This window comes from Panthera uncia, chromosome D2 (genome assembly GCF_023721935.1).
Source record: "Panthera uncia isolate 11264 chromosome D2, Puncia_PCG_1.0, whole genome shotgun sequence".
Classification (NCBI taxonomy): Eukaryota; Metazoa; Chordata; class Mammalia; order Carnivora; family Felidae; genus Panthera; species Panthera uncia.
The window spans coordinates 35,647,452-35,662,708 of NC_064818.1; the positions used below are offsets into that span (position 1 = coordinate 35,647,452).

Here is a 15,257-nt window from a genome sequence, read left to right on the forward strand (position 1 = left end):
CCTGCTCTCTTATTTTGAAATATATTTGGGGGCCACGAGAATGGCATGTTCGTTTCATTCGTGAGTCATTCGAAGGCAGGTGCTCCCCACCTCTCTATCCACCCCTCTGCAGAGCGGCACATTTGCTGTCTCTATTTAGAAGATCAATCCCCAGTTCTGAGACCTGCTGCTGATGGGTGCCTTTTACAGAGTTATTAACCAAGTCATGGGGAAGTGTGAAGGGCCTGACAAATGTAGTCACGACCAGAACCCTTCATCTTCCCGGTGAGTCCACTCTGAATCTCCCTGAGGCTCTGGGCCAGGCCGGATGGGGGTCAGAGAGCAGGACTGTGCCTCAGTGGTGGCTCACCTCAGCCTTGGCACCCTTCTTGAAATCTTGCCTTTTGTAAGAAAAGGTCCCCTGGGAGCTGGCTGCTTTTTATGGTTTCAGAACCAGAGGTTCTGAGAAAAGGCCTTGTGGTGGTGGGGGGGGGGGGAAGGCAAATAAAGTCAGAATAAAGGAAAATAAACAGCTGGAGGGAAGGCTCCGTCTTAGGTTTCTTATCTTAAAATTTTTATATTTCTCCTTTGGCTTCCTCTGAGAGCTGTGAAGACATGTCAGTCAAACTGACAGTATGTTGGAAGAGGAATATGAGGGAGAAGGCGGAGAAGCAGGGGGACACATGGAAAAGAAAAAAAAGGAAAAAAAAAAAAGGCCCAGGCCAAAGAAAATGAATTAGAGCAAAGATGCTTTGGAAACAACTGCCAGGTCAGATGGGTGTGATCAAAGGTTTACTGATGCTGTGTGGGGAAAAAAATCATTAAGAAAGGCCAGAACAAGACAGTCGATTCCAACCAGAGCCACAAATAAAACACATTCAAAGCAGTGCCATGGGGTAGTCTTTCTGTTACAGCCGGTGAAATAAAAAAACAAGCCGATGATAGTTGGAAACACCAACCACGGAACAAAAGGAGATACTGATGTGAAGGAAAACAGTGCTTCTTACCCAGTTCAGTTATCATTAGAATGTGCGTCCCACTGTTTTTTTCCTGATTGACTGATACCAAAGGCAACTTGCCAGGTTTAGCTAATTGGATACAGCATTTAAGGGTTGGGGAAAGGGGGTGGAGGAAAGTACAGAAAAAGAAGAGAGTGAGGGAATAACAGAGGAAACATTGTAACGTAAAGAGACCCAGCACCTTAGGTGGTTAGTATTGTCTTGGGGGGAAGACACCACTCAGCAGTTTTGTAAATTCACAAATGGTAGGAAAAACTGTCACAGCCAGGTTAAAAGTTGGGTTCCACTGGCCAATAATCATGGCCCTCCAAACCCCATCCTACTTTAGGCCTGAGTGACATTCACTGCAAATGACCTTTAGCTGAGAAGTTCAACCAGGATAGATTAAATGGAGGGTTATTACACATTAGTCCAACGCCTCCACCCAGTTCTCAAAATGGGTTTGGCTTAGTCCTGAGGCTTTGTACCTCAGTGGGAGGGCTCTGATTGTAGGAGCTGTCTTGAGGTGCTTCCAATGAAAATCACCAGGCAGAGTCCATGGATTATGCCTTTCCTCCTTTCCTCCTCCTTCCCTAATTATGCCCCAATCTCAAATCCGTCATCTCAAGCTGCTTTGAGAATAGTGACCAGCACGAAGGAAACTGTCTATTCTTCTCAGAGGAAAGATAGATCAGTTTTCCTTTTGGTAATCTGTCACATTGCTACTCATACCTTTCTCCACCTCCCCCCAAACAAACCCTACTAGAGCCCACTATGCTGAAGGAGCTAAGAAATAGGACAACTTCCTCATATCCTACATGGTTGGAAAAGAGTACAAAAAAATCTACCCAAAGCTGACTTTCACCCCTACCTAGTTCAGTGATGATAGGGATGTTGACCCCAGTCGTGATGGATGGTTGGCGTAACATCCCGTGCACTGGGCTGTTATCTGGAGAGGATCTGTCCATTCCTGGAGGTGTGAACCCTAGTGAAAAAGAAAGAGAAGGAAGAAAAGTCAGAGACATGGGAAGCTTGGGAATAATATGAATATTATATATATACATAATAAAAAAAGTAGCTTATGTTTTATTTACAGGTCAACAATTAGCACTCCCAGGATAAGCTCTGATGTGTTGCTTTCATGAAGCACAAAGTAGGAGGCCATTATAAATAATTCTAACCTGCCTTATAGTTCCCGAAAAATGAGTCTCGACACCAATTACTGATCTTGCTCATAGATTTTTGTTCCCCTCTCCCTCTAGGCAGACAAGAAGACTGTACTCTGTGCTTCTGTGTGACACAGGAGATGCTTTGGCCCATGAAAAGTGAACAGAACAATGTACACCATCACTTCTGTTACAAATATTTGACTTGACTTTCTGCCTCTTTTTCCAGACTGTGGCAACCATGGGAATATGGGTTACTATGGAGATGAAGGCTGGGCAGCAGCCCTGGACAGTAACCTAGACCCAAAAGCATTCGGAGTGAGTGAAAAGGTGATCTGTGTTGCTTTAAGACACCAGGGTTTGTGTGGTTGTTGTTACCACAGCATAACCTAACCTATCCTGACTATTATCTTAAACCAACTGATTACTTATTCTCTTGCCAGTGAGTGACTCAAGCCAGGGTTTTTGATAGGTTCTGGCCAAAGGGAAATGGGAGGAAATTTGTCGGGGACTTTTAGGAAGTGTTTCTTTGCTATTAAAAAGAGTCACATACAAAGAGATTCTCTTTTAATTCACTAGACATTGCTCTGGTACCTGTAGTGCCTAGAACTATGGCAGCCATCTTGCAACAAGGATGGGCACCAGCTGAGGACCAACTAAATGACATTGGCTGAACTGAATGATGGACAGCCTTAATGATAGAAAGAAATATCCTTGAGTTCCCAAATTAACCAGCCCTAGAGCCAAAACCAATTGACCTCAGGATTCTTACTACGTGAGACTTTATACACAGTATATACAAATGAGATTTTAATATACAATATGATGAGATTATGTATACATTTTATATATAATAATTATATATAATATGTATGTGTGTGTATATATATACATATATATATGTATACACACACACACACACATATATATATATATATATATATATATATATATAATTTCTTATGGTAAAATATCCTGAGGTAGGATAGATTGGTTTTGTACACACACACACACACACACACACACACACACAATTTAAGATCCTGACTTTCTTATAACATTTTCTTTTCTTTAGTTTACTTCATTGTAAGAATATAGTACATAAGACACATAACATACCAAATGTAGGTTAATCGATTATTTATGCTATCAGTAAGGCTTTCAGTCACCAGTAGGCTATTAGTAGTTAAGTTTTTGGGGACTCAAAAGTTACACATGGATTTTCAACTGTGCAGGAGGGCTGGCACCCCTAAACTTCTTTCATTGTTCAAAGGTCAATTGTACATATTTTTCCTTTTTGTTTAAGCCAAAAATGAGGAATTTGGTTTTGTTTTGTTTTTACTTGCAGCTGAAATCATCCTGACTGCTGCATATGCCACGAGCTTATAGTGGACCCTTGAACCTCCCAGCGTGCCTAACACAGACTTCATAAGGTAAACATGGGCATAGTAAATTGGAAAGTAGCCTACTTGGTTTCTGATTTTTGCAGTTTGAGCTTCTCAGACCCAAATCCCGAGTACATACAAGAATGAGCCTGGCCTAACCATAAGTTCAAATTTAGTGAGGGTGAGAAATCATCCCAGCTAGGCTTAATGGCTGCCTCTTTAAGGATGTGCATAGAGACCTATAAACCTGAGACATTTATTTACCTCAATATATTCATTTGGTGAAAATTAATTTTATCAAGTAAAACACCTGGTAAGTGGTACCAAGAGCTCCATGCTGGTTGTTGAGACCCAATCTCCTCCCCAACCTTACAGGACAGGCAGATAGACGTTCACATTTTCTTTGGTTTCTCTTCTTTGCCCTTGGTGGATTGGCTATACAGACTTATCAATGAATTAGGGGCTTATAGATACAGAGTCACTTGCTAAGTTCCCAAGGACAAAATTCCAAAAAGATTGTGTGGCAACATGCCCAACTTACTCTCCAGGAACGTAGCAAGGTTGGATTCACTCTGGTTTATGGTATGTGTGAAGCTCTATCTATCAGGAATGAAATGACAGGTGCTCAATAATTGCCTGTTGTTTTGGAGGTGCATAATGCATGAAATGCCAGAAAAATATGAAAGGGTTTTTTCCTATTTTCTGCTCGCTCGTGTATAAATTTTATACTATGGAATGCCATACTTTCAGAAGGAAAAAAAAAGTTTTATTTACTCTTCATTCTCTGATTGCACTTAATTTTATTCTTTGTGTTGATAGACTGTGCACAGGGGAAGTAATTTCAAATGACAATGCAGTGTCCATCTTTCTAAACTTTGGAATGCGTGTTTTTCAGCCAACCGCATCACCGAGAACATGCATTTTAAAGGCTAGCTGTTTTCTTCCCCAGAATAGCGACGGGGAAAACTAAACTGTTTTCATCAGAAGTTTCATTCAAAAGCATGAAAAACTGCAAGTGGCAGCTGTGCGGATTCAGTGGATGTGACGTTTTTGAATTTCTTCAACTTGACAAGTAAACACTTTAAATCGGTAATGCTATATGCATAATACATGGCCTGTATTTTGACATCCATCATCAAATGCTGACTTGAGAAAATACGGGTTTGTACGTCAAGGAATAGCACCCATAAAACAGGGAGAAATGCAGGTCACACGGTATTAGGAAAACTGTATTTCATTACAGAACCCGCAACAAGCCAAAGCATCCTTTTATTTTATCTTATTTAAAGATTCCATTTTCAGCTGTGAAAAGACTCAACTCCTTTGCATGAAACCTTCATTTAGAAATGACATGCTTGCCTCATAGGCCTATTCCATTTTGCTTTCATATTCCATTTTCCCCTTCAGTCGCCAAGCCTGGTTCCATTAGCATCTGCAACTGACAAACTATGGTGGGTGTCCAAAGACATCTCTCCATTAAAAGTCCTTCTCTCTCCTATGCATAACCCCAAGAGCAGGGTGCTTTTGTTGGCAAGAAAACTTCAGCAATGATAATGTCTCTTTTTCTTTTGCTAGTTTTCTAGCCACACATTTTTGAAAGCAAAAAGCAAAGACAAAAGAAACAGATTTCATTTTTTTCCTGTTCCTTTCCTGTAGAGTTGTGTTGAAGATAAACAGAATTCGTTAACATTGTTCTCTCAGAGGTCCTAATATGGGAAAATTGTGGTTTGAAATGGCAGGACTGACCCAGATTCCCTAAATGACCTTGGAGAAAAGAGTAATTCAGGCACCTTCCTTCAGAAGAGATGAGGCAATCCGGCCCTTAATGACATTTGATGGCATCTACCCTATTCATCATAGCAGCAGTTGATAAAGGGACAGGTCCAAATTGTGTCCACGTTTCTTGATTGTCTTGCTCCCCACCATTACTGTTTGCTGCAGTGGATACATCTTTGGTTGAACTTGAAGTCTCTCTCCATAAAACAGTGCTCCAGTTATGCATGTGAACGTGCTGGCACATGGAACCTACTCCAGGGATCATAATCTACACCTGGAGAAGAGTGAAACTGGCAAACTTTCCTTTCATTAGTTAAACTAACACTTGCGAAATTAATTTTAGAAACCAGCACTTATTTTGCCAGAAGAGGTGACTAAGAATATTGGCATCAGAGAGATAGGATGAGAAGTTCTCAACCAGGAAAGGATTCGAGTTCAATCACCTACAGCCCATGCTCTTACCAAGATGGTCTTCTGATTCTTTAGATGTGCCCCCATTCTCTCTGTTAAGCATGGACACAAGAGGCAAGTTTCAGGCTACAAATGACTTCCAAAGATTACCTGATCTCCTAAAATTGAAGGCCCTTCCCCATTCTAATCCTCAGGGCCAGATGTAAGGGCCTTATGTTACCTTTCCATTCTTTTGGCATTAGGCATAAATGGGACCAACATTGCCCCTCTGCTAAACATGCTCACTTCACATGCTGTATGAGAACTTTAGGACAGAGACTGGGTTTTCCATCTTTTTAAAACTTTCCCAGATCAAGCCATACAGAGAAAGACAGATACCATATGTATTCACTCTTATGTGGATCCTGAGAAACTTAACAGGAACCCATGGGGGAGGGGAAGGAAAAAAAAAAGAGGTTAGAGTGGGAGAGAGCCAAAGCATAAGAGACTCTTAAAAACTGAGAACAAACTGAGGGTTGATGGGGGGTGGGAGGGAGGGTAGGGTAGGTGATGGGTATTGAAGAGGGCATCTTTTGGGATGAGCACTGGGTGTTGTATGGAAACCAATTTGACAATAAATTTCATATATTAAAATAAATAAATAAATAAAACTTTCCCAGATCGTCTTTGGAATTCCCGGCCTGTAGACAAGAAACAGTGTGGAATAGTTAGAAGTATGGACTTTGAAGTCAGATGTCTTGGGTTCAAGTACTGACTCATCTACTTATGAGCCACATAACTGTGAGCATAGCTCTGACTCTCTGTAAGCCTCTGTTTCATTGTATATACACTGGAAGTGTCTCCTACATAGGACAGTTAGAAGGATAAAATGAAATAATGTATTAAAAACATTTAGTATAATGTCTAGTATAAAGCAAGTACTCAAACACTGGACAACTGATGTTACTGTTTCACTGGGTACACAATAAATATTTGTGGATAGGTACAGCATCCATTGCCACTTGTTCCCTATGGATAAAGAATTGAGGAAGGTTTGACATATTTTCTAGAAAGAATTTTCACATAGAGAAAACCATAGAAAAGTAAAGGGAAGGCAATGAGCAGTGTGAATACATTTTGGTAGAAATAATCAGATGAATTCAGTGATAAAAATAAATTCCAATATATCTAAGGAATGAAGATTTTGTGTATGGATGGTTAGGATTTTTTTTATTTTTTATTTAAAAAAATTTTTTTGTTAACGTTTATTCATTTTTGAGAGACAGAGCATGAGTGGGGGAAGGGCAGAGAGAGAGGGAGACACAGAATCTGAAGCAGGCTCCAGGTTCTGAACTGTCAGCACAGAGCTCGACGCGGGGCTCCAACTCATGAACTGCGAGATCATGACCTGACCGAAGTCGGATGCTCAACCGACTGAGCCACCCAGGCACCCTGGTTAGGATTTTTTTTAAGTATGGGGAAAACTGGGGGCCAGTTGATAAGAAAGACTAGGAAAGTTTCTTAATTCCTTATAGCAACTGTAGAATCTCTCTGGAGACTTCTTTTTCCAGATGTAATCTCCCACTTATTTTTTATTTATGTTTATATATTTTTTGGTTTGAGAGAGAGAGAACACAAGCAGGAGCGAGGGGCAGAGGGAGACAGAAAGAGGGAAGAGAGAGAGAGAGAGAGAGAGAGAGAGAGAGAGAATCTTAATCAGGCTCCACACTCATCATGGAGCTCCACACAGGGCTCGATCCCATGACCCTGGGATCATGACAGGAGTCAGATGCTCAAGCAACTGAGCCATCCAGGTGCCCCTCCCACTTTTCTTAATTATTTAGGGATATAAACTCCTCTCTTGAGTTCTAAGGCTCCTAAAATGGCTTTTGCTACTCTCTGCTTTCTTTTCCAGTATTTGTGTTCCTAACCATATGTGCTACTGTTACGTTCAGATGAACAGAATCAGCAGCGTGTGATGTTCTTTTCATGTTATTAATTATTCCAGGAGCTGGCAGCACTCAGCCCCTGCCAGGGAAGTTATCTTAAGTAATTTAAGTGACATTTAGTTAAATTAGACAAGGCCATTTCAGTTAGGGTGGCTTCCAGTTAAAGAATTTAACAAACATTTGGGCTATTCCTAAGAAGTTGAAGGAGAAGAGACAGAAAGGGGATAAAAAGGAGATGACCCAGGTGTCATTTTAAAAATCAATTGTTTTGGGTACCTACTGCATGCATGCATCTATGTGCAGCGTCCAAGAGACACCATGTGGTTGTAGGGGAAAAAAAAAAAAGCTGTGGCTCAGACAAGATCTACCATAGGGAATGCTAGAAATGGGTGGGATTCCAGGATAATGCAGAGGATTTTCTTTCATTAGAAAATGAGAAAGACTCAACATCACTGTCTATATGGAACTCAAAACAAAAGTTCTAGATTTAGACTGATTAAGATAATTAGGCATGAAGAAAATAAGTTTCAAAAGAACCTCAAGAAAAAAAAAGCCAACATTTATTGAGTGCTTACTATATTCTAAACTCTATTCATGGAGTAACTTTAGTTCTCAAAACCATCTTATGTAGATAAAACTATTTGGCAGACGAAGAAACTAAAGCACAGAGAAGGTAAGTAATCAGCCCTGGGGCACACATCTAGGAATTAGCAGATCTCACATTTGCACCCAAGGGAATTGAAATGAAATGCCTTGACTTACAATATGTGTTATAGCTGCACTAAGAGCTTTTCATGGGCCACCTCATTTATTCCTCTGAACAACCCTATGAATGTAGGCACTGTTAACATCCCCATTTTGTAGATAAGGAAAATAAGATTCAGAACAGTCCAAGAACTTCCTCAAACACAACCAGTTAAGAAATGGAGGCTCTGGGAGTTGAGCCAGGCAGTCTGACGTCACAGCCCATGGATAACCATGCCCATGTTGCCTTCTCCCTGTGTGAGATGCTCCCTCCTTCTCAGGGGCTGATCCAGGCAGGTAAGTTGGAGGCCCGAGCCAGTCCTACTCTTTTGCTGTTTTCACTTTTAAACAATAGCAGATAACAACTGGGACCCATTGTAGTTATGCCTAACTTGCTTTGGTACAGTAGCATGCACAATTCGGTACATATAATAAATGCTTTATTACAGTCCTTTTCCATGGGGGAAAACACAAAGTACTTTCTAAATCTCCCCTAGTTAAATCCCCAAGCCTTTTCAGGGAGAGAGAGAGATGGAAATTCTTATCAATCACCTCCCCTAGAATAGATGGAGAAATGAAGGTAAGTGCCTCTCCCGCCCCCATAGATTTAACATAAAGGAATTGGTTCAAATGGTGGGCCAAATTATCTTTTATTGTGTGCATATAAATGATGGTTAGAAATCCATATGCTACGTTAAACTAGGGAAATAAATTAGGCCAAGTCATCTAGGTTTGCTGAGACAGGTATTCAATATGAAGTTGTAAAAGGAAAAGATCACCGTTAAAAATGATCTATAAAGACATGTTAAAATCAAGAGAAACATCTCATATTACATCATCTATGAGATGAATTAAATTTCCTGTTAATGCCAGGCAAAAAAAAAAGAAAAAAAATCCCAAAGTGAAATGTCAGATGAAGTGAAGATCAATAAAAATATTTTGATAAGTAAATGCAACAATGCTATTTAACACATGATTGGCAACTGTTGAAACATAAATTATCCAAATTTCCCATTGCTGCTTATGGGAAAATTATGCAGATTAGAACTTGATTAGGCTTATATCATGAGACTCAATTTGGACTTTTAATCTATTAAGCTCCAATAAATGAGGCATCTGAATAGCTCCCCTGAGCAAGAACAGTAATAGCCACAGCAGTGATTTTGCAGTATGTATTCCAACAAATTCTTCAGCAGCTGAAGTCAAGAAAATTCCACCTACAGAAGCACAATTGCTTTCTAACTTGTAGGGGGAAAATCTACATGCCTAGGCTTGATTTGGAAGATAGATTTTTGGAAAAGTCTGCAAGAGCAACCTGTCCAGAGAAAGCCTCAGTTTAACCTTGTAACAGGGTTTCCCACAAAGTTGGAGTCCTAGAGTCATGAAGGCCAGGCAGCTGACCAGTGTTGACTCAATAAAAAACAATGATTTACTGAGGTGGCATCTTCTGACCCTGTCCAAAGGGTACTCCCACCCTTACTTTTCCCTTCGGAGCCTGAGGTGTACTAGCCTGAGACAGGGCGCTGGAGGGCAATGTTGGGGAGCTGTGTGGATGGGGGGGAAATTTCAACCAAAAACTCACGTGCTTGGAGTCGATTGGGTCTCCTTTGCCTCTTTACCAATCACTCTATGCTAGAGATTCAAGAGCTTTAGAAATCCTCTAATCAATCTCTTCATTTCAGAGATGAAGAAACCAAGGCTCAGAGCAAAGAAGTTACTGTGCCCAAGGTCACAGAACGAGTTGGTGGCAGAAGAAGGACAGTTGATTATCTGCTCTCTTCCAAGTCCTTCTCCACATAAGGAACCCATTCCACAGTGTTTGGTGGGGAGAGGGAGAGGGCAACCCTGTCCCCAGCCTGGCACAGAAGTGACAACATGAAGCCAGACAGCGTGACTTCACAGGCCCATCATCCTGGGCACACAGCTGGTTTAAGATGAACCTGTCCCCCGAGCTGGGGCCAAGCCATGTTCTCCCCATCTCTCTCTGATGTAAAAGATGTTAAAGATGTTGTTGTTGCAAAGCCAGAAGGAGGTAAGTATGGGGCTGTGGGTGACCATTTAGCCCACAATGGGGCAAACAAGTCAAGAGGGGAAGAGGATGAGACAGAGTTCTGACATCACTCAAGCTCATGGGCTCACATGTCTGAAGCCATGGGCACCTCAGTTCTATGACTCCCTTTTTATTTAAACCTTTTTGAGTTGAACCTCTATGTTTTCCAACCAAAATGCTCCAAATGGTACAGGACCCAAATATCTGTTTGCATGGTGAAATAGCTCATGCATGTCTGATGTTGTATTAAAACAAATGGTTGTATCTTTCTTTATTCAAGCTTTCCTTTTCACTTCCAGTGACCAAGCACAAGACGTGGGTCAGCGTCACCCTCCATTTCCTCTATCCACAGTAAGTGACATTGATATTTTTAACAGTATTTTTTTCTAGAGACTGTGTTCGATGAATGCCTTGGGCAGTTGGCTCACCCATTGTGTAAAATACCTCACTTTTTTTAGAGTTTGTGTTTTGGGTCTGAATCAAACCAAAGCAGACTAAACCAACCAACCAACCAACCAACCCACGTTCTCATAGCTGTTTGCTCATTAAGTTTCATTACGCAGACAATTTCCTTTTAAAATAAGCCTAAAGAGCTTACTGTTTCCAGTATCTATCTCTCAAAGGAAAGAGGGAAGGAAGGAAGGAAGGTAGGAAGGAAGGGAGGGAGGGAGGGAGGGAGGGAGGAGGGAAGGAGAGAGGGAGGGGAAAAAAATTAGTCACAACTCAAACACAACTAAGACCACAGATTTGGAAATAAACCTAAGATTCATATGGTCTAATGTCTTCACTTGCCCCTGAGCTCATAGTGTCATAGTGAATTTTCCACAACTTCTCAATTGCTTTTTACCCTCTCTGAATTCATCTTACAACTTAAAAATAAGATTAACTTTGGCGATACGAATCAAATGAGTTAAAATTTTATGTGCCCTTTGGCCTAAGCAATTTCACTTCTAAAAATATGCACATACAGTCATAATTTCTTCACATTAAAGATCTGGTTACAACAGTCTTCATTTGTGGTTATTAAGTAACAATGTTAAGTTGAAAACAATAGGCATGTTCAGTATTAGGAAACTGATTATGAGAAGTATGATCCACTAAACATAAAGCGGAAAAATATTTACTAACATAGAAAATGGTCATGGTAAAATATTTGTGGAAAAACACAGGTCATATACTAATGTATACGATCCCTTTTTGAGGGGGAAATATTCATATCTACAGAAGCAAGACTAGTATGTCAATACTAATATGTCCAAGTGGTAAAGTATGAAGAATGTGTGTTTTCTTCTTTTTGCTTATATGTAGTTGCTAAATTTTCTTAAATGAATATATTTTATTTGTGCAATGAGAAAAAGTGATCAATGGATAATTATCAAAATTATAGATTGATAAAAGAAAAGAGCTTGAAACCTTAAAACTTCATGTGATCTTTATGAGTTGAGAGCAGCTGATTGGATATGGTAGATGGACTCATCCTGTTGAGCGACACAGATCTTAAATGTTATTTTTGAGATCCTCAGTTTGAGGAAACGGAGGTTCTGGGGTGGAAATAACAAGTTGAAGTTTACACATTAAAAAGCGAGTCTTCAAGGATCCCATTTTCTGCTATGCCAACCTCCAATCACTTTACAAGAGCCACTCAAACTCAGAGAAAGGATGACTAATGCTCACAGGGCTCTAAAGAGCACTGGACTCATGGTCAAGGGGAGGAACAGTCAGAAGTGGTTTCCAACACAGAGGAAACTGTGTTTCCAACACAGTGGCACCTGCTGATTCTCATCCCTGCTCCCACCAAGGCTCACTCACTTCAGAAATGCCGTCTCCTCTCTTCTCTTCCAACCCAGCTCCCACCCCTCCTTCACCTCCTCCAGGAAGCCTGCCTTGACTAACTTCTCTCCCCCCTTCAGATACTTCCTGAAGATGTCTTTTTCGGTACTTTTCCCATTTTCTTTATTTATTATTTTAAACTGAGCAAATAAATCACTAGTAATTATGAACTAATCACTACATTCTAATGTTTAAATGTTTTTTAAGTGTCTTTAATGTGTCCTATTTTTAGTCTTCCTACTTATCGGATTCTTCTTTTCGATATGGCATGGACTATGTCAGCCTTTTCTTTATTACTATTATCAATTCCTAATTCCTATTCTGGACCCTCCCTCTTTGCTGCCACCACAATAGGTCAAAGGCTGTTTTGCCACTAATATAGGGTTCCCTCTTTCATGCCGGATCCTGTTTCCAGTAAACGAGACGTGTGCTATGCCAGGGAAAAGGTAGACGTATACATTGTGAGACAGTGATATGCAGCGGATACTAATAAAACACACAGAAACCTCCCCTGTGTTTTCTCATTTTGTTTCCATTACATCAATTTTTTTCTCCCCCTTTTGTGAGCATTAATCAAAGAAATGCAAAGAGCTCATTAAAGTGATAGATTGACTGAAAATGTAACCACCTTTACATTATAAACAGTTTCTTTATGTTCTCAATGCTATGGGCTTTGTTATTCAGCATTTGTCATGTAGTTCAAGTGTCCGTTTACTTTTAAAACACCAAATGCCAAATGGGCCCCAGTTGTTTGGTTTAACGGGAACCAACGGCCAGCATAGCAAAAACCAGAGCTAGGAAATCACAGGCAAACTAAAACATCCGTATCTTAAGAGCACAGAAAATTAAGGAGCTGTAAGAGATGGCTTTGCCAAGTGATCCAAGGGAACACAGTTCAGGAAAAGCAGAATCCCATCTCCGGCAACTTTCTCTGTCAGAGACAGCTGTCTCTGAAAGGTTCTCAAGACAGGACGCCTGGCCTGAGAGAACAGTCCACGTTCTAAACATTTGAAAGTCCTTTAAAAGAAAGCACAGTAAACTTTTTTCTTTTAAGTTTTAAAGGCTTTCCTGCATACATGTTCAGGCTGGCAGATGAATATATAACTAGGATCAAGTATTCCCAATCCACACCAATCTTCACTAAAGAAGACGTTGATTGGTGCTAATTTGATTTTGAAAAGTCATTTACACCATGATCAATATCCCTTGACCATAATCTGAAATGAACCATAACGCTGTGGTTGAAAACTTGAATTCTGGAGCTAGACTGCGTTCCTGTGAGTGCTACCTTGTTCAGTTTCTAGTTTGTGATTTGGGGAAATTTTCTTAAATTCTGCGTCTGTTCATCTGTAAAGTGGGAGAGTAGTACGTCATGAAGATTAAATAAGTTAAATAATACAGGTAAATTGCTTACAAGAGTGCCTGGAACAGAGTAAGCACTTTATGAATACTAACTTTGATGATGATGATGATGATGATGATGAATGTCGTCAACAATAGATTGGTAATGCTGACAAAGAAATGGACAGGGAATCCAAGGTCAATCCTTAACTCCCTATGAGAACTTAGAAGGACTCAGTGTTTTATCTAAACTCGGTTTTCCCTTCTGTAAATTTGAGGCAGATAAGGCAGTGCCCAATCCCTTCTGGTTCTCAAAAACTATCATCTTAATTCTGAGGGCACTGTATATGACAATGGAACCATGATAACTCTGGGTTTAATCCCTTGGTATTCAGGAATGACTGCAGAGTCATTCATGGGTTTTTTAAAAAATGTTTTTATTCGGTTTTGAGAAAGACAGAGCAGAGGAGGGGCAGAGAGAGAGGGAGACAGAGGATCTGAAGCAGGCTCTGTGCTGTCAGCAGAGATCCTGATGTGGGGCTCAAACTCATGAACCATGAGATCATGACCTGAGCTGAAGTTGGACACTTAACAGACTGAGCCACCAGGCACCCCCATGGGGTTGTTTTTTTAAGGATGTGGAAGACATGAACCTTTTCTTCCAGTATCCTAGCACACAGTCCGTTAGCAACAAACATACTGACAGATGCATACAAGAGACACACACTAAGTGCACCATGAGAACCCTGCCACTTGCACATCACAATTCACAACATGACATCATGTCCTCTTTCAGGAGTAACCCAGAAGGCACAATCTTCCAATCAGGAGCCCTGCATCCACTCCACTCAGTAACAGACAATCCGGTTCATCTCCTGCTCTGTGATTATAGTTATAACAACTGCTCTGGTCCTCAGTTTCTTCACCTGGGAAATGGGGATGACTCTAAGGTCCTTTTTAGCTCCAAGGTTTAGGTCTCTTTCATGACCCCAAATTTTAAAAGTAAGTGTGTACAGACAGAATAAACAAGCAAGGAGAATCAAGAGGATCTCTTTTCAGAGGCTCTGGTACAGAAACTGCCTTTCAGTTGTATTTTATAACTTTGCCCGGAGAATGAAATTGCAGTGCTCAAACCAATGAGAAGGATGTACTTTCTCCAAAGTTGCTATAATGGCCAAAAAGGCCATAAATAACCATTTATTAAACAAACAGTATGGGCTAAAGGAAGAGAAACCGCCACAATTAGGCTCCTGGGGCCTGCAGGCATGGTACGAAACAGTGGGACTCTCTCATAATCCCAGCAATATGTTACCAGTTGTTCCATTTTCTTGAAGTTATCTTCATAATCAAGATGCTATCCCAGCCATTGTGGGCTTTAGAACTATTTTTAATTTTAATTTAAAGAGCAATTAAAGAAAGACAATGGATACTCTGGATAATAAAGTAAGTGATTAGCAGCATGCAAATGACAAAGGCTTAATGATAATATGGTTCTAGTCTCCAAAGGGCTTGTCAAGAGAAAGCCCTTTCTACATGTGGTTGTTCAGCTAATGCGTCTCAACCCACAATTACAACATTGCTGACACCATTAACCAGTGAAACAACATCACTTCGCGAAATCCTTGTTGTCTCATTAAAATGGAAAGGGT

General features: G+C 40.5%; 1 protein-coding gene across 1 annotated transcript in view; it reads right to left on the bottom strand.

Moving 5' to 3' along the window:
- Nucleotides 1-15,257, bottom strand: part of KCNMA1 (potassium calcium-activated channel subfamily M alpha 1) — a 507,394-nt gene that overhangs the window by 38,256 nt on the left and 453,881 nt on the right. The window contains exon 23 of the mRNA XM_049645990.1: nucleotides 1,849-1,962. Coding sequence (XP_049501947.1) covers nucleotides 1,849-1,962 — 114 coding nt within the window. The remainder of the gene's footprint in view (nucleotides 1-1,848; nucleotides 1,963-15,257) is intronic.